This window comes from Pseudorca crassidens, chromosome 8 (genome assembly GCF_039906515.1).
Source record: "Pseudorca crassidens isolate mPseCra1 chromosome 8, mPseCra1.hap1, whole genome shotgun sequence".
NCBI classification, from domain to species: Eukaryota; Metazoa; Chordata; class Mammalia; order Artiodactyla; family Delphinidae; genus Pseudorca; species Pseudorca crassidens.
Genome location: NC_090303.1, coordinates 79,783,239 through 79,802,874, shown reverse-complemented (window position 1 = coordinate 79,802,874; position 19,636 = coordinate 79,783,239). Strand labels below are relative to the sequence as shown.

At 37.2% G+C, this 19,636-nt stretch overlaps 1 protein-coding gene across 2 annotated transcripts in view; it reads left to right on the top strand.

The window, feature by feature from the left end:
* SLC13A1 (solute carrier family 13 member 1) overlaps window positions 1-19,636 on the top strand; it is a 119,554-nt gene that overhangs the window by 36,663 nt on the left and 63,255 nt on the right. The window contains exon 3 of one of the 2 annotated variants that reach the window (XM_067746876.1): window positions 5,550-5,680. The exons of the other annotated variant lie outside the window; for it this stretch is intronic. Coding sequence (XP_067602977.1) covers window positions 5,582-5,680 — 99 coding nt within the window. The 5' untranslated portion in view covers window positions 5,550-5,581. The remainder of the gene's footprint in view (window positions 1-5,549; window positions 5,681-19,636) is intronic. 2 annotated transcript variants of the gene reach the window in all.

Genomic DNA, 19,636 nt, shown 5'->3' with positions numbered 1-19,636 from the left:
TTATCAAAGATAAGGTGACCATATGTGCATGGATTTATCTCTGGGCCTTCTATCCTGTTCCATTGATCTGTCTTTCTGTTTTTGTGCCAGTACCATACTGTCTTGATTACTGTAGCTTTGTAGTATAGTCAGGAGTCCCTGAAGTCAGGGAGCCTGATTCCTCCAGCTCCGTTTTTCGTTCTCAAGATTGCTTTGGCTATTCGGGGTCTTATGTTTCCATACAAATTGTGAAATTTTTTGTTCTAGCCCTGTGAAAAATGCCAATGGTAGTTTGATAGGGATTGCATTGAATCTGTAGATTGCTTTGGGTAGTAGAGTCATTTTCACAATGTTGATTCTTCCAATCCAAGAACATGGTATATCTCTCCATCTATTTGTATCATCTTTAATTTCTTTCATCAGTGTCTTATAATTTTCTGCATACAGATCTTTTGTCTCCTTAGGTAGGTTTATTCCTAGGTATTTTACTCTTTTTGTTGCAATGGTAAATGGGAGTGTTTTCTTGATTTCACTTTCAGATTTTTCATCATTAGTGTATAGGAATGCCAGAGATTTCTGTGCATTAATTTTGTATCCTGCTACTTTACCAAATTCATTGATTAGCTCTAGTAGTTTTCTGGTAACATCTTTAGGATTCTCTATGTATAGTATCATGTCATCTGCAAACAGTGACAGCTTTACTTCTTCTTTTCCGATTTGGAGTCCTTTTATTTCCTTTTCTTCTCTGATTGCTGTGGCTAAAACTTCCAAAACTATGTGGAATAAGAGTGGTAAGAGGGGGCAACCTTGTCTTGTTCCTGATCTTAGTGGAAATGCTTTCAGTTTTTCACCATTGAGGACGACGTTGGCTGTGGGTTTGTCGTATATGGCCTTTATTATGTTGAGGAAAGTTCCCTCTATGCCTACTTTCTGCAGGGTTTTTATCATAAATGGGTGTTGAATTTTGTCGAAAGCTTTCCCTGCATCTATTGAGATGATCATATGGTTTTTCTCCTTCAATTTGTTAATATGGTGTATCACGTTGATTGATTTGCATATATTGAAGAATCCTTTCATTTCTGGAATAAACCCCACTTGATCATGGTGTATGATCCGTTTAATGTGCTGTTGGATTCTGTTTGCTAGTATTTTGTTGAGGATTTTTGCATCTATGTTCATCAGTGATATTGGCCTGTAGTTTTCTTTCTTTGTGACATCCTTGTCTGGTTTTGGTATCAGGGTGATGGTGGCCTCGTAGAATGAGTTTGGGAGTGTTCCTCCCTCTGCTATATTTTGGAAGAGTTTGAGAAGGATAGGTGTTAGCTCTTCTCTAAATGTTTGATAGAATTCGCCTGTGAAGCCATCTGGTCCTGGGCTTTTGTTTGTTGCAAGGTTTTTAATCACAGTTTCAATTTCAGTGCTTGTGATTGGTCTGTTCATATTTCCTATTTCTTTCTGATTCAGTCTTTGCAGGTTGTGCCTAAGAATTTGTCCATTTCTTCCAGGTTGTCCATTTTATTGGCATAGAGTTGCTTGTAGTAATCTCTCATGATCTTTTGTATTTCTGCAGTGTCAGTTGTTATTTCTCCCTTTTCATTTCTAATTCTATTGATTTGAGTCTTCTCCCTTTTTTTCTTGATGAGTCTGGCTAATGGTTTATCAATTTTGTTTATCTTCTCAAAGAACCAGCTTTTAGTTTTATTGATCTTTGCTATCGTTTCCTTCATTTCTTTTTCATTTATTTCTGATCTGATTTTTATTTATTTCTTTCCTTCTGCTAACTTTGAGGGTTTTTTGTTCTTCTTTCTCTAATTGCTTTAGGTGCAAGGTTAGGTTGTTTATTCGAGATGTTTCCTGTTTCTTAAGGTAGGATTGTATTGCTATAAATTTCCCTCTTAGAATTGCCTTTGCTGTATCCCATAGATTTTGGGTCGTCGTGTCTCCATTGTCATTTGTTTCTAGGTATTTTTTGATTTCTTCAGTGATCACTTCGTTTTTAAGTAGTGTATTGTTTAGCCTCCATGTGTTTGTATTTTTTTGTTTGTAGATTTTTTGATGATGGCCATTCTGACTGGTGTGAGATGATACCTCATTGCAGTTTTGTTTTGCATTTCTCTGATGATTAGTGATGTTGAGCATCCTTTCGTGTGTTTGTTGGCAATCTGCATATCTTCTTTGGAGAAATGTCTATTTAGGTCTTCTGCCCATTTTTGGATTGGGTTGTTTGTTTTTTTGTTATTGAGCTGCATGAGTTGCTTGTAAATTTTGGAGATTAATCTTTTGTCAGTTGCTTCATTTGCAAATATTTTCTCCCATTCTGAGGTTTGTCATTTCATCTTGTTTATATTTTCCTTTGCTGTGTAAAAGCTTTTAAGTTTCATTAGGTCCCATTTGTTTATTTTTGGATTTATTTCAATTTCTCTAGGAGGTGAGTCAAAAAGGATCTTGCTGTGATTTGTCATAGAGTGTTCTGCCTATGTTTTCCCCTAAGAGTTTTATAGTGTCTGGCCTTACATTTAGGTCTTTAATCCATTTTGAGTTTATTTTTGTGTATGGTGTTAGGGAGTGTTCTAATTTCATTCTTTTACATGTAGCTGTCCAGTTTTCCCAGCACCACTTATTGAAGAGGCTGGCTTTTCTCCATTTTATATTCTTGCCTCCTTTGTGAAAGATAAGGTGACCATATGTGCATGGGTTTATGTCTGGGCTTTCTATACTGTTCCATTTATCCATATTTCTGTTTTTGTGCCAGTACCATACAGTCTTGATTACTGTAGATTTGTAGTATAGTCTGAAGTCAGTGAGCCTGATTCCTCCAGCTCAGTTTTTTTCTTTCTCAAGATTGCTTTGGCTATTCAGGGTTTTGTGTTTCCATACAGAGTGTAAAACTTTTTGTTCTAGTTCTGTGAAAAATGCCATTGGTAATCTGATAAGGATTGCATTAAATCTGTAGATTGCTTTGGGGAGTACAGTCATATTCACAATGTTGATTCTTCCAATCCAAGAACATGATATATCTCTCCATCTGTTTGTATTATCTTTGATTTCTTTCATCAGTGTCTTATAGTTTTCTGCATACAGGTCTTTTGTCTCCTTAGGTAGGTTTATTCCTAGGTATTTTATTCATTTTTTCCAATGGTAAATGGGAGTGTTTCCTTAATTTCTCTTTCTGATTTTTCATTGTTAGTGTATAGGAATGAACTGTATTGGGTTTTGAAGACTAAATGAGGTAGTAACCTTCCTGACACAAAGCAGTTGATTGTAAATGGATGAGCAGTATTTGTAATATTTTTATATTCAGAGATGTTTTAAATGGACTAATCCATAGTTACACAATGGTGTGATTCATTTTAGGTCAGATAGATAAAACAGCACAATTCTGATGTAGTAAGAGAGATATATGTTTTTCTATACAAATAAGAGATGAAAGTTGACAAGTGTGGAACTGGATAGCACCGTGATGTGATTTGAAAGATACCTTAAGATGTGTTTCCAAGTGGCCCAAAGTCTCCCATTAGAGTTTCATTCCCTGCTGGCTCTTGCAGAGGTGTGCCGCTCATATAAGTCTTTTGTGTTTAGTGTGAATTGTTTTCTCAGATCTTTTATCTCAACAACAATGGAGAGAAAACCCCTGAGGAAAAGGAAATTGGCTGGACGTAAAGCAAAGGTAGAACCATTTTGTGATAAAGGGCAGCCACAGAAGATGGAGCTGGCTAGAACCTCAGGCCATAAGAGGAGGGACCTGCAAGACTCGGTCTGGTGAGAAATGGGAGCCAGAATAGAGAAAACAGCGCACTGAGAGGAGGCCCTGACAAAATGTCAATTGTTTTACCTTTAGCCTTTGTCTGGCTTGAGTGCCACTGTTCCCTGCATGCATAGGCCTTCATTTCCATTAAATATCATACAAATACCTTTTCATTTTTGGTATCATCTCACAGAGTAAGATCTTCTAAGATGAGAAAATGAGGCTCAAATGGTCTCACCAGGTGGCTGAAGGAAATCTGAGAACAGACATGGTTTCTTCAAAAAATATATATAAAAATAGCATGCAATGAACTGTACTGAGTGTTATATAGAAAAAAAAGTATCAAAACTGCTTTAACTCTCCTCCTTTAATGTGTTTTTTAACGCTTTTATTACTGCTCACTATTTACTACTATTATTTATAATTACCCTCCTTTTTTTCACCTGAGAAATTCAAGATGTAATGTGCCTTTCTGGTTTGGAGACTTTTTTTCTGCTTACTGATTTTCCTGAATCACTATATATGATATATCTTTAGAAATTTAGACTTTTAGAGGCGAAAAAATGTTTTCTCATCCGCATTAACAATACAGGGAGGTGAGTGTTGGTGAAAGAATTATCTTTCTTGAAGGGAAAAGAAGGCAGAGTTATATTCATGGGGCATAGAAATAAGGTCTAAATGCTAACCACAGATTATTTAAAACTAAGGTTATTTGTGGCAAGAGAAATTGACTATAGATTATAGAAGGAAATGTGTTTTGTTTATACCTAGAGCCAGGTGCATAGTAGTTGTTTAGTTGAGGTTTGTTGTATGATTAATTTATGACACAATGAGAAACTAACCAGTGAGTCCCTAGCCCTGAGGTGTCTCAAAACAGATCCTCCATGTCACTGTCAGAACAGTTCCCGTTTACACACACACACTCCTCTTGAATGGCCATATCTCTGTACAAATTATCTCTGTACAAATTCCCTGATAATTATACAGTCAATATAGTCAGTATCAGCACAATAGTATCAACTCAGTTCTGAAAAAGTCTTACAGGTGAGGGCTTATGGAAGACTTTATGGTAACTTTTGGTTTCCTATCCAAAGAGGTCATTGAGTCCAAGAAACACGGAACTTTGCTTTCGAACAGTGAAGAAATTATTGTGCAACTGAGTGTGGTACCGGGGAGAAAAATACTATTCAGTCTCAGAAGCAGTGGTATTTATCTTTCGAATGAGAACAGAGAAGTCCTAAATGAGAGCGGTCAGGAGCTCTCCTCTGAGCCAAACTCCACAAAGGCAGTGCATTCGGCTGCCTCAATACCTTATCTGAGAAGTCCCAGAAGAACCCATCTGTAGCAAAAACTTGCCTTTTCACACTGGAATTCCTACTACTGGGGTTGCTATTTCGATTCACAAACTGAAAATGAGCTTCACTGGAAAGGGTACTGGAGGCACCCAGTAAAGACCTGCTCAAGGCACCACGCAAGTGTGGAGCCTCCAATTCAGGGAACATCAAACGGTAAGGAGGGGCCTCATCGTGGGCAGACTCAGCCAGCCTCATGGTTTGCCTTCTCCTAGACTTGGCCAGTTCACATTCCAGTTAATGTGCACAGACTAAATCAGGACAGTTTTGCCCTTCAAAAACATAACAGAAAATGGTCTTTGAGTTCTTGCAAACACTCTTGAGCTTATCTCTCCATGTGAATTGTGACAGTAAAACAATAAAAATCGAGATTTAATTTTAACTCGTTGGTGAGTCTGGGGCAGTAAATGAAGACGATGGGCTAGAGAAATATTAATCCAGGTTGGCTATTTAACGTCTGCCTTTTTTTGGAGGAGAACACTATTGAAGGCACCAGTTCGGGACAATGAAATTCTTCAGTTATATTTTAGTTTATCGCCGGTTTCTCCTTGTACTTTTCACTCTGTTGATTTTATTGCCACTGCCACTCATCCTCCGCAACAAGGTAAGTGAACCCGGAGAATGGGCTGGTGGGTTTTCTGATTTATCTAATTGTCCTTTATTGTTGCTATGTAATTGTCTGGCTCAGAGCTGAATGGGTGATGACACCTTGGGCTTGAAATCAGGATGGTTATACATTGTGTTTTGTCCATTTTTTCTCCTTTTTAATGATTAATGTTGTTGATCCTCGGTATGATTAACTGCAATAATTAAATAGTATATTCAGTCAGAATTGTTCTCTGCCTGGCAACCAGATGAGAGGAAGGGCAAAAGAATCACAGCCCTTGAGATCCTGTCATTCTAGTTATCAATCTCCAGAGAGCATCCTGGGTTAACACAATCCTTTCCCCTGAGACGAGGCAGCAATGTGACACTGGGGGAAAGAGATAGAAGAAAACTTGGGAGTCCTAGGGAGGGTCTAGCGCAAACTAATTTACTTGACAGCTCCGTGGCTTGGTGTGGGCCATGGAATCTTCTGGAAATCTAGTTTCCTTATGCTTCATTGAAAGCATGAAGTAATTTTCCTTGGTTAATCAGAAAAGTCTAATAAATAACTGTATATATTCTGAGCATTTGAGATTTTTTATCATTTTGGTGTGCTTGTAGGGATTTTTCTGTTTCCTTTTAAGTGTGGTCAGTCTAAGTCCAGAATAATAAACACAATGCATTTTTAATACCTTGGGGAAATGACTGTATCAGCAAACACTTAGTGAGCACCTTCTCAACGCCAGGCACGATGAGTGTCTCTTGGTGGTAAGAGGACAGTCACCAGAGTCAGAGTTAGGTCCCAGGTTTCCACTTAAGAGGCTGTGTGACCTGGACAAATTAATTAACCTCTCTGTGCTTCCATTGTCTCATATGTAAGAGTGAGAGAGTAACAGGCTTGTTATGAGGATTAAATAAATAAGCACTCATCAAGCACTTACTTGGAGCTGTGGCTGGCACACAGTAAGTGGGCTAGTGAGAATCTCCCCAAATCTGTTGATCCCACAGCTGTGCAGTTCCCGCCACCCCATGATGCCTTTTCTCTGAGTAGAAGAGAACCTTTCTGATGTTCTTCTCTCATAAGCATTAACCAAGGTTATACTAGTCTGGGTAAAAATAGAATTGCAGTAATTATAATACTCCACCCTCCCTCAGAAGTCTGCCACTGTCTGAAGGAAAGTCGCATCAGCTACTGAAAAGTCTCTTTTGACTCTGTCAAGGCCTCCTCTACCTGCAAAGCCGGCAAGGGATCTGGCCTCTGCCACCCACAGCTGCGGGGTGTTTCCTTCAGGAGGAGGTGCAACGGAGGTCTCACAGTGCCCCGAGGAGTGGGGGAAGAACTCTCTCCCACTTTTCGTCAAATATTGTTCTGAACCCCCAAAGTTTTAGAGAATGTCTAGTGAAAACAGCGGGCACACTCCATGGTCTTTGGTTTGGTTGGCTTTGTTTTGCAAATTCTTTGTGACTAATCCTCCCCTGTTCCCCCTGCCCCTCCCACCCCAGCTAGTTCTGAGGACTCTTCTGTGAGTCTCTGGCAGCCACTAGATGACAAATGTGAATCACATAGGGATTTCATCTGAATGCCCACCCCCACCTGCTTCGAAGACTCGTCACTCCATCTAGTGCGCATGACGGCCTTCTTTTTCCAACTCCCCTGGTCCTACCCGTCCCCCAGACCTGGCTGACTCCTACCATGAGTACATCCTGATTCATACCTGGACACCTGCTCTATTTTAATATTTCTGGGTTACTCTCAGTATAAGTCCTTACTTATGGCAGAGAAAATAAGTTAAACTAGTCAAGACAAACTTTGGCCATGAGTGCATATCATCTGTGCTGCTCCTTTGACATATACACATATGACACTTTGAGTATCTTCCATAATTTTCAGAGGAAGTGAATATAAGCTCCTTGAAAAGGAAGAACAATTAAATTAATAGAAAGCAACATTCTCCATGCATGAGTCATTAATCAGAAAGTGCACATTAGGTCTGTGGGGAAACCTGGCAACAAGTTGCATTTGACAAACTGTGTTCCTCTTTCCTTTCCCTCTAATCAACTCATTTGTTAAAACTCAATTAATGTTAATGGGAGGATTTTTTTCTAGTACAGTAACATGATTTCATTTTTTGTTTACTCTAAATGCATACTTAACCATTCAATCAACCGCTAATCAAACCCAAAGAATATTATTTTAACTGCTGCATACAAGGAGAGCGAAACTTTGTTTCAGAGGATGTGGGCCTTTGGAGTGTTTAAAAGTTAGGTAGAGGCTTACTTTGACATGAATGCAAATCAATTTATTGTAAGCAAATCAATTTATTGTAACGTTCATGTTACCAAACCGGAGAACCCTATGCTTGCTTCCAAACCCACAATAATAGTCAAGCAAAACAAAGTCGATTTTGCTTTATAAAAGCACAGTGAATCTACATGATGTAGAACCAACAAACAATAAGTTATTGGCTGATTTTTTTTCATTTTCCTTCTGATTATTGAGTTGTTTCTATAGACCAGCCTTAACGCTTACCTTAATTTTACCTTAATTCAAAAATGTAGCGTCAATTATGAGAGCCCCTAAGTGGCTTTGCAATGTAATGTTCAAAAGGGAGGGGAAGGGCTTCGCTTTGCAGACATGTGACCCAACAAAGGCCAAATAGATGCTACTGAAACTGGATTTGAACTCAAGTTCTGTCAGAACTCAGAATTCATGATTTAACAGTGGTTTTGTTTTACTCTTTTCTATATTTTGTACTTTTGAAGATTTATCCTCTATTTTGAAGAGTCACATAAAGTGTGGCTTGATAATCATTTCTGAACAACTCAGGCATAACTCTTTACAATAATGCTTTAGACAGGTCAGACCAGAGAAGAGGTGCATCTTTGCCATTTCCTCAATTGACCTCATGCAACTCAATGTCTTTAAAAGGTAGAGAATTGCAGTGATTCTAACCACTGGGGCGGACCTGTGAGAACTGGAGTAGCGGTCTCATGTGTGTCATTTGCTGAATGTCCCAGAGTCCCAGCTATACAAGCTTGTATTATCAGCTTGTCAGGATATGGTGCCCCTTCCCTTCACACCTGTGCCCAAATGTTTACCATGAGTCATGGCATTTAGTAGGCATCTTAAAATCTTCTAGTTGGAAGAGACCTTGGAACTGTGTATTTCAGTGTTTTCATGGAAATAATATTTTACAACGAAAGAAAATATGTACTGATATCACCCCAGAAGCCTATGAGCATAAGTCAAACAGAAGCTCAAATTGAATCCTTATGAATTAGGTATTGTAACTGGTCAAATTTTGCAGATTAGAAATGGAGATAGAAACATGCAGATAGCTTACCAAAATGTGGCTATACAGATGTTTCCAATCAACATCTGTCTGACTTTAGAGCCAGTGATCTCAACCACAACTGAGTATCTGTGTCTTTATAGCTTCCGAGGGTAATAAGTATACTCCTAACACATTGGTGTAAATGTCACTTTACTAAAGGAATTGTATTTCCTTATTGCTTTACACTGAAACATCAAAAATACTGTCTTTTTAATCAACACATAAGTATAAGGGTGGTCCTAGTCCTTTCCCAATTAGTAGTTAGTGGTCAGTAAAACAAGCCTATAGTGTAATTGATATTTATGTAAATATTTGAGTAAAATTAATAATTTCACTGAACTTTTCTTTTTGGAGAGGGAATATCTTAAATATTCCCAGATAAAAACTTGTTAAAATTGGCCTAGGCTACGTGCCGTAGTCCCAGTGATATTCACAGTGCAACTTTGTTCTTTTATGAGTATTTCTAGCAGCTTGTTAATTTTACTTCTCAGAACTCCGTACTATTTCTTGACTTATTTTTCTAGTTTCTTGGCTTTTCTTTGTATTTCTTTTGATGGAACAAAATGATAAAAAGAAGGCCAAGTTTGTTTGAGGAGTTTTAATAGGAGAAAACTGAACAATAATATTTTCTGTTTGTAGACAGCATCCTTCCAGGTGTGTCACTCCATCTAATTTACCCATTCATTATGGACCCCCTTTTTTTTTTTTCAGTTAAGGAGACAGGAAAACAGCCACACAGATACTGAGCAGCATTCCCTAGTTGACTGGTTGTAAATCTGAGACCAGATTTCAGGTTTCTGTCAGATACTTCAGGATTTCTCTGGAAGATATTTTACACCAGGAGAAACTTGAAGAGAGGAGAGGGGAAGAGTCAGCCGAGCAGAGAGCCTTAGGGCCCTGGACCAGCCCAGGTTAGGGATGGAGGAAACACAGCTGGGAGGGCCACCTGCTTCTGTTTCCTTCAGAGTCTATGCATCTGATGCACCGTAAATTTCAAAGTTACAATAGAAATTATAATAAGTAAAAGAAATGATACATAATGAGAGTCTTATGGTGCTCCATCTAGAAAAACTAAACAGGTGGGAAAAAGGTAGCTCTTGTAAAGAAATGTAAACCTTAAAGTGATAAAGGCTCTGATGGAAGGGGGAAAGTGGTAGGTTGAGAAGTCTGACAAACGAAAGGAAAATGAGTGGGAGAAAATTTAAAAAGACCACAGGTGAGAGAAGAGGGAGGGCAGAATTCTGAGAAAACATACAGAACTTTTAAAGGGGCAAATCAAGTAATGAAACAGTTGATATTGTTTTTAATGTTGGTCTAAACTGTTGTAGAGATTTAAGATAAAGGGGGGAGATGCTACAAACTCCAAGAAAGTGAACATTTTAGATACAAAAGAGCGTCAGAATGATGGAGGGCAAGAAAAAGAAGGCATGGAATCATGCTAATTAATGTGGTAGGAGATGAACAAAACCAGAGAATCCAAATGTGATATATATTTATTTCATGAATATTTGATGAGAACTTGCTAGGCCCAAAGTATTGTGCTCAGTGAACAGTGGCACATTACGCAGTTTAATGTTTCTGCTTTCAAGTAGCTTGCACAATTGCTGAAAAGTCAATATATACCATGGCCAACATTCATCACGAAATAAGGTTGTATATAAATCCATGCCGAATGATGGAAACAAATGATTTGTGTTATAGACGTGTAATTAAAAGGTGACTCTATCTCTAGGGATTCATTGTTCTTCAGCCCCTCCATTCCCCCAGCCACACACATCCCACTTGCCCACAACCTGCTGCTCCTTCTATTTTCCCTGTCTCGGAGAATCTGCTACCCCGTTTCCAGGTCTGAAATCTGTGTGTCATGTCAGATCCCTCAGATATTCCTAAGCCCTCATCACTCAGTCTATGTTGCTTTACCTCCTGAATCCACCCGCTTCCCATCTGTGTCTTCATCTCCGTTCCTGCTGGCACTGCTCTCCTCAATCCTGTCTTTTCCTCTCTCTTTCATAGACCATTTTCACACTCTTCCCCCAGAGTCTCCTGCCAGAGGACTATTTTTAAAATGTCAACCTCGTCCTATTGTACCACTGGTCAGACATCTTCCATGGCTCCCTTTTGCCGACAGGGGGAAAATATCTAAACCAAACATGTATATACTGATGGATCTTTGGGATTTTGCCATTTATTCCTCCTAATAGCCCTCCCCAAAGCCCCCAGTACCTATCTCCCGCATTGCATTCACATTTCCCATGGCGGCGATATTTCACTATCTGCCGCCCTAGGAGACCCATGATTGTTCTTCCCTCTCTTTCTCTGCACATGCTGCATCCTCCTCCTGGAATGCCCACTCCTTTCACCCTGTCCTTCTTGGGAAAGGCGGCTTGGGCTGTGATACAAACAGAATCATCCTCCATGCTCTCATTGCACAGTCGTGGAGACATCGGCCTCCATCGTAGCATGTATTCCATTTTGCCTTTATCTTTGCCTCCCCCTCTAAACTGCAGATACCTCAAGAACACAGAACATGTTGTTTAACTTGTTTCCTCCGGCCCAAGCACAGTGCCTGTCACACAGTTAGATAGTTGATAACTGTGCTGAACGGATGGATTAAGGACCTCTCGCAGCAGAAGGATATGGTACATAGCTAGATCTTGTAGGAGGGATAAGATACAGGAGAAAGGAGACGATGAAAGGAAAGAACTTCAAATAGAGTATAGAGAGCGACTAAGGGACAGAACAAGAATGTAGGTGTAACAGGAGTGTGTCTCTTCCATGAAGCTCTTCTTTTCCTTTCATGATACATATTTATGCCTTGGTTGGTAACAATAGTATATGTGAATGTCTACTGTCAGCCTCCTAACAACCATTAGTATAGTCAATATTATCCCCATTTTACAGATGAGCAAACAGACACTCAGAGAGATTAAGCAATTTGCCCAAAGTCACACAGCCTCTAAGGGGAATGGGAGGATTTAAAGGCAAGCTGTCTGGCTCCCAAGCCCATTGATGCTATTGCTTCCTTAATGGCATTTATATCAGATTTTTACAACCTCGTGCACCATTGTTCCTGCATTTGTAATTACAAAACACATGTTGAGATGAGGTCTCCCACTGCCTGGATTACAGAGCAACCACGACCCCTGATGACCAAATAATGTGAGCAAGAAATAAACTTTGGTTGTTTCAAGCTGCTGAGATTTAGGGGGTTTTGCCACAGCATAAGCTAGGCTGTCCCAACTTATCTAGCATATTCTGAAAAACTCGCCAAGTGATTCTGTCATGCTACCCTCTGGCCCATGTCCTCATCTGTAAAATGGACAAGACTTAAAAGAGTTTTCAATGTTATTTGCGGACTGGCTGCCCCAGAGTCACCTGAGGCACTTATGGATGTGAAGTCCGGGATGCTGCACATTTAACAGACTCATCGTGATTCGGAAGCAGTTAATCCGTGGCCTGACTTGTTATCACACCCTGGTGCACTGGAGAACAAGATGATCTCTATGGCTATGTCCAGTTCCACTGTGTGCATGGGGTGTGAATACAGCATGTCTCCTTTGCTAATTGCTTTTAGAAGTTAGATGAAAAGGAGTTAAAAATTCCCTTGTAACTGACATAGTGGAGCCACCAATTGCCTTTCCCTGCTACCCATTTTGGGCTGAAAACTAACTAGAAATGCTAATTATTTTTCCTTGACTTTGTAGTTGAGCTTCTTACTCTCCATCTTCCAAGATGGAGTCACTTTAACCTTTGCAGTTAATATGGATTGAGTCTTGAGAATTTCCTGCAGCAGTAGGGGTAGGTGTGTCATGAACCATGCAAAGCCCTTTATGGGTTCTGTCAAATAATAACAGTGTTTTTCTTGTAGCACACAGATTTAGAATGCATTATTTTTCTCCTGTCTTAATTGCTTTGCATTTTTTGAAAATCAATTGCAGTGAGTGAGGCCTGTGATTGGTCCTGCTCTTCTCAAGCTGTGCTGAGAGATGGTACCTACATATGTACTAATTCTTCAGTGAAATTATTCCATAATATCAGTCAGTATGTCATTAAAAAGGGGGAGAAGAGGTGAAAAAACTATATTTTAAAGCCTAATTTATATTTCAATTCCACCCGGAACAATAATTTGAAAGAGAACCAAGGTGATTTTTAAATATAATCAGCCACATTTCCCAAGATAATTTGACACTCAGAACTTCAGTAGGGGGGAGTCATTATCCACATTGCCTAGTCATAGGGTCATTTGCCTTTTCTGCCTCGGTAGCAAGTTCCTGGCTGTGCTTACTTGGGGTGGTTAAGACAACATACGACTAATATTGTGAAATGGGAAAGTGGGAGAGTGGCAGCTACTGGGAAGTGACCTATGCAAGTAAAAGTTTTAGTTCCAATTTCAGCTTATTAGCAAGAGAGGTGAGAACCTCAGGAGAACTATAGAGACAATTCACCCACCAGGATGAGCGCCAAAACATCCAGTGCCAGGCAAGTAGGAGAGAAAACAGAAAAGAGAACAAGGCAAAGAAAAGAGATTCCTAGGCTAAAGAATTTATGCCTAGTAGAGGGATTGTTTTATATAGGGATCAAGATATATGAATAAAAACAGCTGTAGGAAAGACACCGAGGGAAAAAAGCTTCATTCATTTAATAAATATTACTGGGCACTTACTGTATGCCAGGCATTGGTTTAAGTGCTGGGAATAAGGCAGTAAATGAAATGAGATGTGCTCTCATGGATATACTTGGATTGAACTCTACTACATACTAGCAATGTGATTATTGATCCTAAGTTCAACATGGAATTACCGTACCTACTTTATAGAATTTTGGTAAGGTCTACATAAAACAAATATTATATCTGGCATGTTGCAGGCATTCATAAATGTTATTTTCCCCTCCTCTTAGTCATAAGTCAGAAAAACAGATTTGCCTATTTATTTGGCAAATATCTTCACCTTTTAAATAAGATTTCCTATCTTTAAAGGCTGTGATTACCAGTCTAGATGAAGTTTGTACAATTAAGACCCCCCTCATCCCTTTCTCCACCATAAACACAAAGCTAATAAACAACTCTGTAGACCAGAATGGGTCAGAAAAGCACGCAAGCAAAGCAGATGTGAGAACCTGTGGTCTGAAGTGCTCCCACATCATTCTAGGGTCAGAGTTAATTTTAGTGCCACAAACTAAGGGCTGGAGAATGGTTTTCTTGGCAACTATGACAGGCCCAAAAAAAAGCTAGACTGACCACTCTCTGTGGTGGCATTCAGAGGAAGCAGATTCTGCCCAGCCTCCCAGGCAGAGCTGATCCAAGCTTCCTGATCCAGCTAGATGACAGGATTTGCATTGTCCTGGGAGGACAGGACCTCAGGCTGACAAGGTAAGGCACACTGTGTACTATGAGCTAAGGACTGGCTGGAGGCAACTGTAAAACTTCTAGATGGTAAATAATGAGTACAGAAAGAAAAAACACAAAAACAAAACAACTACCATACAGGGTAAATCTGGAAATAAAATTTCAAAATGAAATAAGACAACCAAGAAAGTCTGACAATGAAATCAACACAGATGAAAACACTCCAAATAAAATGAAAATAACAGGGAAATCAATAGATGAGGAAAGGGGGAAAATCCACAATAGATGTCAAATTATTTTTAAAATAGAAGTATATAATATTGTATTACAATATGCAATTACACACCAACATATTAAATAACCTAAAAGTGGATAAGTTCCTAGAAACATACAACCTATGAAGACTGAATCATAAGGAAACAGAAAACCTGAACAGACCAATAATGAGTGTGAGGTGCTTGAATCAGTAATCAAAAACTTCCCAACAAAGACAGGCCAGGACCAGGGCTTCACTGGTAAATTCTACCAAATATATTTTAAAAGAATTAATGCCAATCCTTTTAAAACTGTTCCAGAAAATTGAAGAGGAGCAAACACTTCCAAACTGATTTTATGAGGCCAACATTATCCTCATACCAAAGTCAGGCAAAGAGACAATACAATGAAAGGAAATTACAGGCTCTTCTACAAAGTACTAGCCAACCAAACTCATTAGCACATTAAAAGGATCATACAACATGAGCAAGTGGGTTTTATCCCTGGGATACAAGGATGATTCAATATACACAAAACAGTTAATGTGATGTATCACATTAACAGAATGAAGGATTTTTAAAAATCACATAATCATCTCAATAGATGCAGACAAATCATTGACAAAATTCAACATCCTTTTATGATGAAAAACTCTCAACAAATTAAGTATAGAAGGAATGAACCTCAACATAATAAAGGATGTATATGACAAGCCCTGAGTACATAACATCATACTCAATGGTGAAAAACTGAAAGCTTTTCCTCTAGGATTAGAAATAAGACAAGCATGCCCACTCTCACCACTTCTATTTAATACAGTATTAGAAGTCCTAACCAGAGCAATTAGGCAAGAAAAAGAAATAAAAGGCATTAAATTGGAAAGGGAGAAGTAAAATGATCTTATGTGTAGAAAACTGTAAATACTCTACAAAAAACTGTTATAACTAATAAACAAATTCAGTAAAGTTGAAGGAGACAAAATCAATGCAAAAAATCAGTTGTTTTCTACACACTAACAACTATGAGAAAAGAAAAAATTTTTTTAAATCCCATTTACAATAGCATCTAAAAGAATAAAATACTTAGGAATAAACTTAACCAGGAGTTTCACCTTCTGAAAACTATAAAACTTTAAAACATTGATGAAAGAAATTAAAGGAAACCCACATAAATAGAAAGACATCTCATGTTCATGGATTGGAAGACTTAATATTGCTAAAATGTCCATCTACCCAAAGCAATCTACAAATTCAGTGCTATCCCCATCAAAATTCCTATGACATTTTTTACAGAAATAGATAAAACAATCTTAAAATTCATATGGAACCGCAAAGACCTTGAATAACCAAAGGTATCTGAGCAAAGAGAATGAAGCTTGAGGCATCACACTTCCTGACTTCAAAACACATTACAAAACTACAGTAATTAAACAGTATCTTACTGGCATAAAGACAGACATATAGACCAATGAAACAGAATAGAGAAATCAGAAATAAATCCATGCATATGTAGTCAACTGATCCTTGACCAGGGTACCAAAAATACACAATAGGCAAAGGACTTGAATGGACATTTCTCCAAAGATGATATACAAATGACCAACAGACATATGAAAAGGTACTCAATATCACTAATCATCAGGGAAATGCAAATCAAAGCCACAGTGAGTTATCACTTCACACCTATTAGAATGGTTTTAATTTTTTTAAAAAATGTGTTGGTGACGATGTGGAGAAATTGGTACCATGGTATACTGTTGGTGGGAATATGAAATGATGCAGTCACTATGGAAAACAGTATGGAGGTTTCTCAAAAAATTAAAAATGGAACTACCATATGTATGATGCAGCAGTCTCACTTACAGGTATATAGCCAAAAGAATTGAAATCAGGATCTTGAAGAAGTATTTGTACTCCCATGTTCATTGCAGCATTATTCACAATAGCCATAATATGGAAACAACCTAAATGTCCATCAATGAATGAATCAATAAAGAAAAATGTGTTATCTATAGACAGCAGAATATTATTCGGCCTTAAAGTAAAAGAAGGAAATCATGTCATCTGAGACAACATGGATGAAATCATGTCATCTGCGACAACATGGAGGACATTATGCTGAGAAATAAGCCAGTGATAGAAGGAAAAATACTGCATGATTCCACTTTTATGAAGTATCTAAAATAGTCACATTCATAAAAGTAGAGAGTAGAATGGTGGTTGCCAAAAGTTGGGTGGAGGAAGAAATGGGGAGTTGTTCAACAGGTAAAAGTTTCAGTTATGCAAGATGAGTAAGTTCTAGAAATCTGCTGCACAGCACAGTAACCATAGTTAACAATATTGTATTGTGCACTTAAAATTTTTAAGAGGGTAGATCTCATGTTAAGTATTTTTAACACACACACACACACACACACACACACACACACACAAAAAAAAAACAAAAACAAACAAAACCCAGAATGGGGCCTGAGGAAACTTTTGGACATGATGGATATGTTTGTTACCCTGATCGTGGTGATAGTTACACAGGTATATGCATATATCCAAAACTCAGCAAACTGTATACAATATATATGTGCAGTTTTTGTGTACCTATTAATCCTCATTTTTTAAAAAAGAAATATAAACCAAGAGCAGGTGAATATAAAAAAAAAGACTAGTTAGAAATCTTGGAAATGAAAAATAAAGTCTCTGAAATTCTTTTAAAAATTAAATTTTAAAAACTCAAGATATAATAAACTGTAAACTTTAAACTGAGTACACTTGAGGACATAATCAGTGAACTGATAAGAAAGAATACTAGGAATTCACCTAAAAATCAGACAGAATAATAAATAAATAAATATGCTTTACATGAAAGAATAATTTGAAGGATGAATTCGGAATTTCCAACATACATGTAAAAGGTATTCCTGAAAAAAGAGGGACTAGAAGAGAGATTATATTCAAAGTAATAATGGTTAAAATTTTCAGAATTAAAATATGAATCCTCAGATAGAATATGCATTTCTAAGTACAAAATAATTTAATTAAATATTAGTCCATGTTTAGACACATCATAAATGAAACTTCAAACCACCGAAGATAAGGAGAAAATTTTAAAGCTACCAAACAGTAAAGAGAACAAAAATTATACAAAAGGATGATAATTAGATTAATTTCTCATTTTTTTCAACAATAATGAAGATGTCTAGTACAGATTTACATGACCCTTATGGGGAAAACTTCAAAATATTATAGAAGGAATTTAATGAATACCTAAATGAATGAAAGTGTTCATAGATGGGAATATTTTAGGGCCATTTCTTGTTTTATAAATTCTGTGTAACTTCAATAAAAATCTAAAATTCAAAATGTAAAAGCCTAAAACTATCAAGGCAAGTTTGAGAAAAATGTAAGATAAGGGACTTGAGATACAGATTGTAAAACTTATTGAAAAGCTATAGTAGTTAAAAGAGTTTAGTAATTCTGCAAGAGTTGATGTTTGAAAGGCGGTCGGGGGAGTAGGTGATTGAGGGACAAAACAAGGAGTCCATAAACACATGTGCCTGCATTTGTAGCAATTTGGCACAGGAAATAATATAGCAACACAAATTAGATGGACCAAAGATGGACCATCTAATAAAGAAAGCCAGGGCATTTAGGTTATACATTTAGAAAAAAGGCATCAGATTCTTCTACAAATAAATGTAGGCCCTACACTTGAAAACAGCCTTTTTAAGTTTTAGAAAAAAATATGGGAATGTAATAGAATATAGAAAGAATTTCTCATACAAGGTAGTAAAAGCACAGAATATAACAGAAAGGATTTTAAAATAACTGCATTAAAATTAAAATCCTCTTATCAACCAGAAATAGAATAAAACCAATTTCATAGATGAGTCAGAGAGTAAGACAAATATTTGCAAATATATACTTATAAAGAAATATTATTAAGAATCTAAAAATAACTCCACAAATTCATGATAAAAAGAAATAAACTGAACAGAAAGATGGAAAGAGACTATAAATAAGGTAATTTTCAGGAGAGAAACAATTATGTTCAATAACCATGAAAAAAATACTTCAGTGGTATTCAAGCAAATGCAAATTAAGAAGAACTTTCCATACCATCAGATTGTCCAATAAATAAATTAGTCCAGTATGCCAATGGTTGGTGAAACGGAACATTCTCACATTGTTGGTGCTAATACCGTATAAACTGATACAACCATCTTGCATACTTTCCACTCAGAAACTTCGATAACTGCTTTTATACACTAGCTTAGAAAATCTCTTTCCTATATTCACTTTGGAACTAAGTACAAAGATGTTCGTAGCCCGTAAACAGCCATCAGTAGAAAAACGGACATATGAATTCTAATGTATTTATAAAAAGAAATGCTCTATCCATTTAAAACAAATTAACAATAGGCCTTCATGTATCAACATGAATGCACTTGAAATAGATAAAACATTGAGTGAAAAAGCAAGTTGAAAAATCACATATACAGAGAATCTTATTTAATCTCAAAACCACATGATGTTTATTAATGCATTAAAGGCTACATGTAGTAAAATCACAAAAGCATGGATAGAAAGGACACACATTCTAGACAGTGGTTGACTTTCAGGATTTCAGAGAAGGAAGTGGAGTGGTGTATATAAATCTTGAATGTTTTGTTTATTTTTTAAAAATTCAAGCAAATGTGGCAAAATATCAGCATTTAAAAATATGTGTACGAATGTGTTTATTATATAATTTTCCATATGTTCTTAATATTTCATAATTTAAAAAATGCTTTTAAAACATATACTGCTAGAAGGCTTCTTATGCTTCATTTTTTCAAAAATATCAAGGACCAGGAATCTCTTTTTTTAAATTTTTATTAGAGTATAATTGATTACAATGTTGTGTTAGTTTCTGCTGTACAGCAAAGTGAATCAGTTATACACACACATATATCCACTCTTTTTTAGATTCTTTTCCCATTTAGGTCATTAGAGAGTACTGATCAGAGTTCCCTGTGCTACACAGTAGGAGGTCCTTATTAGTT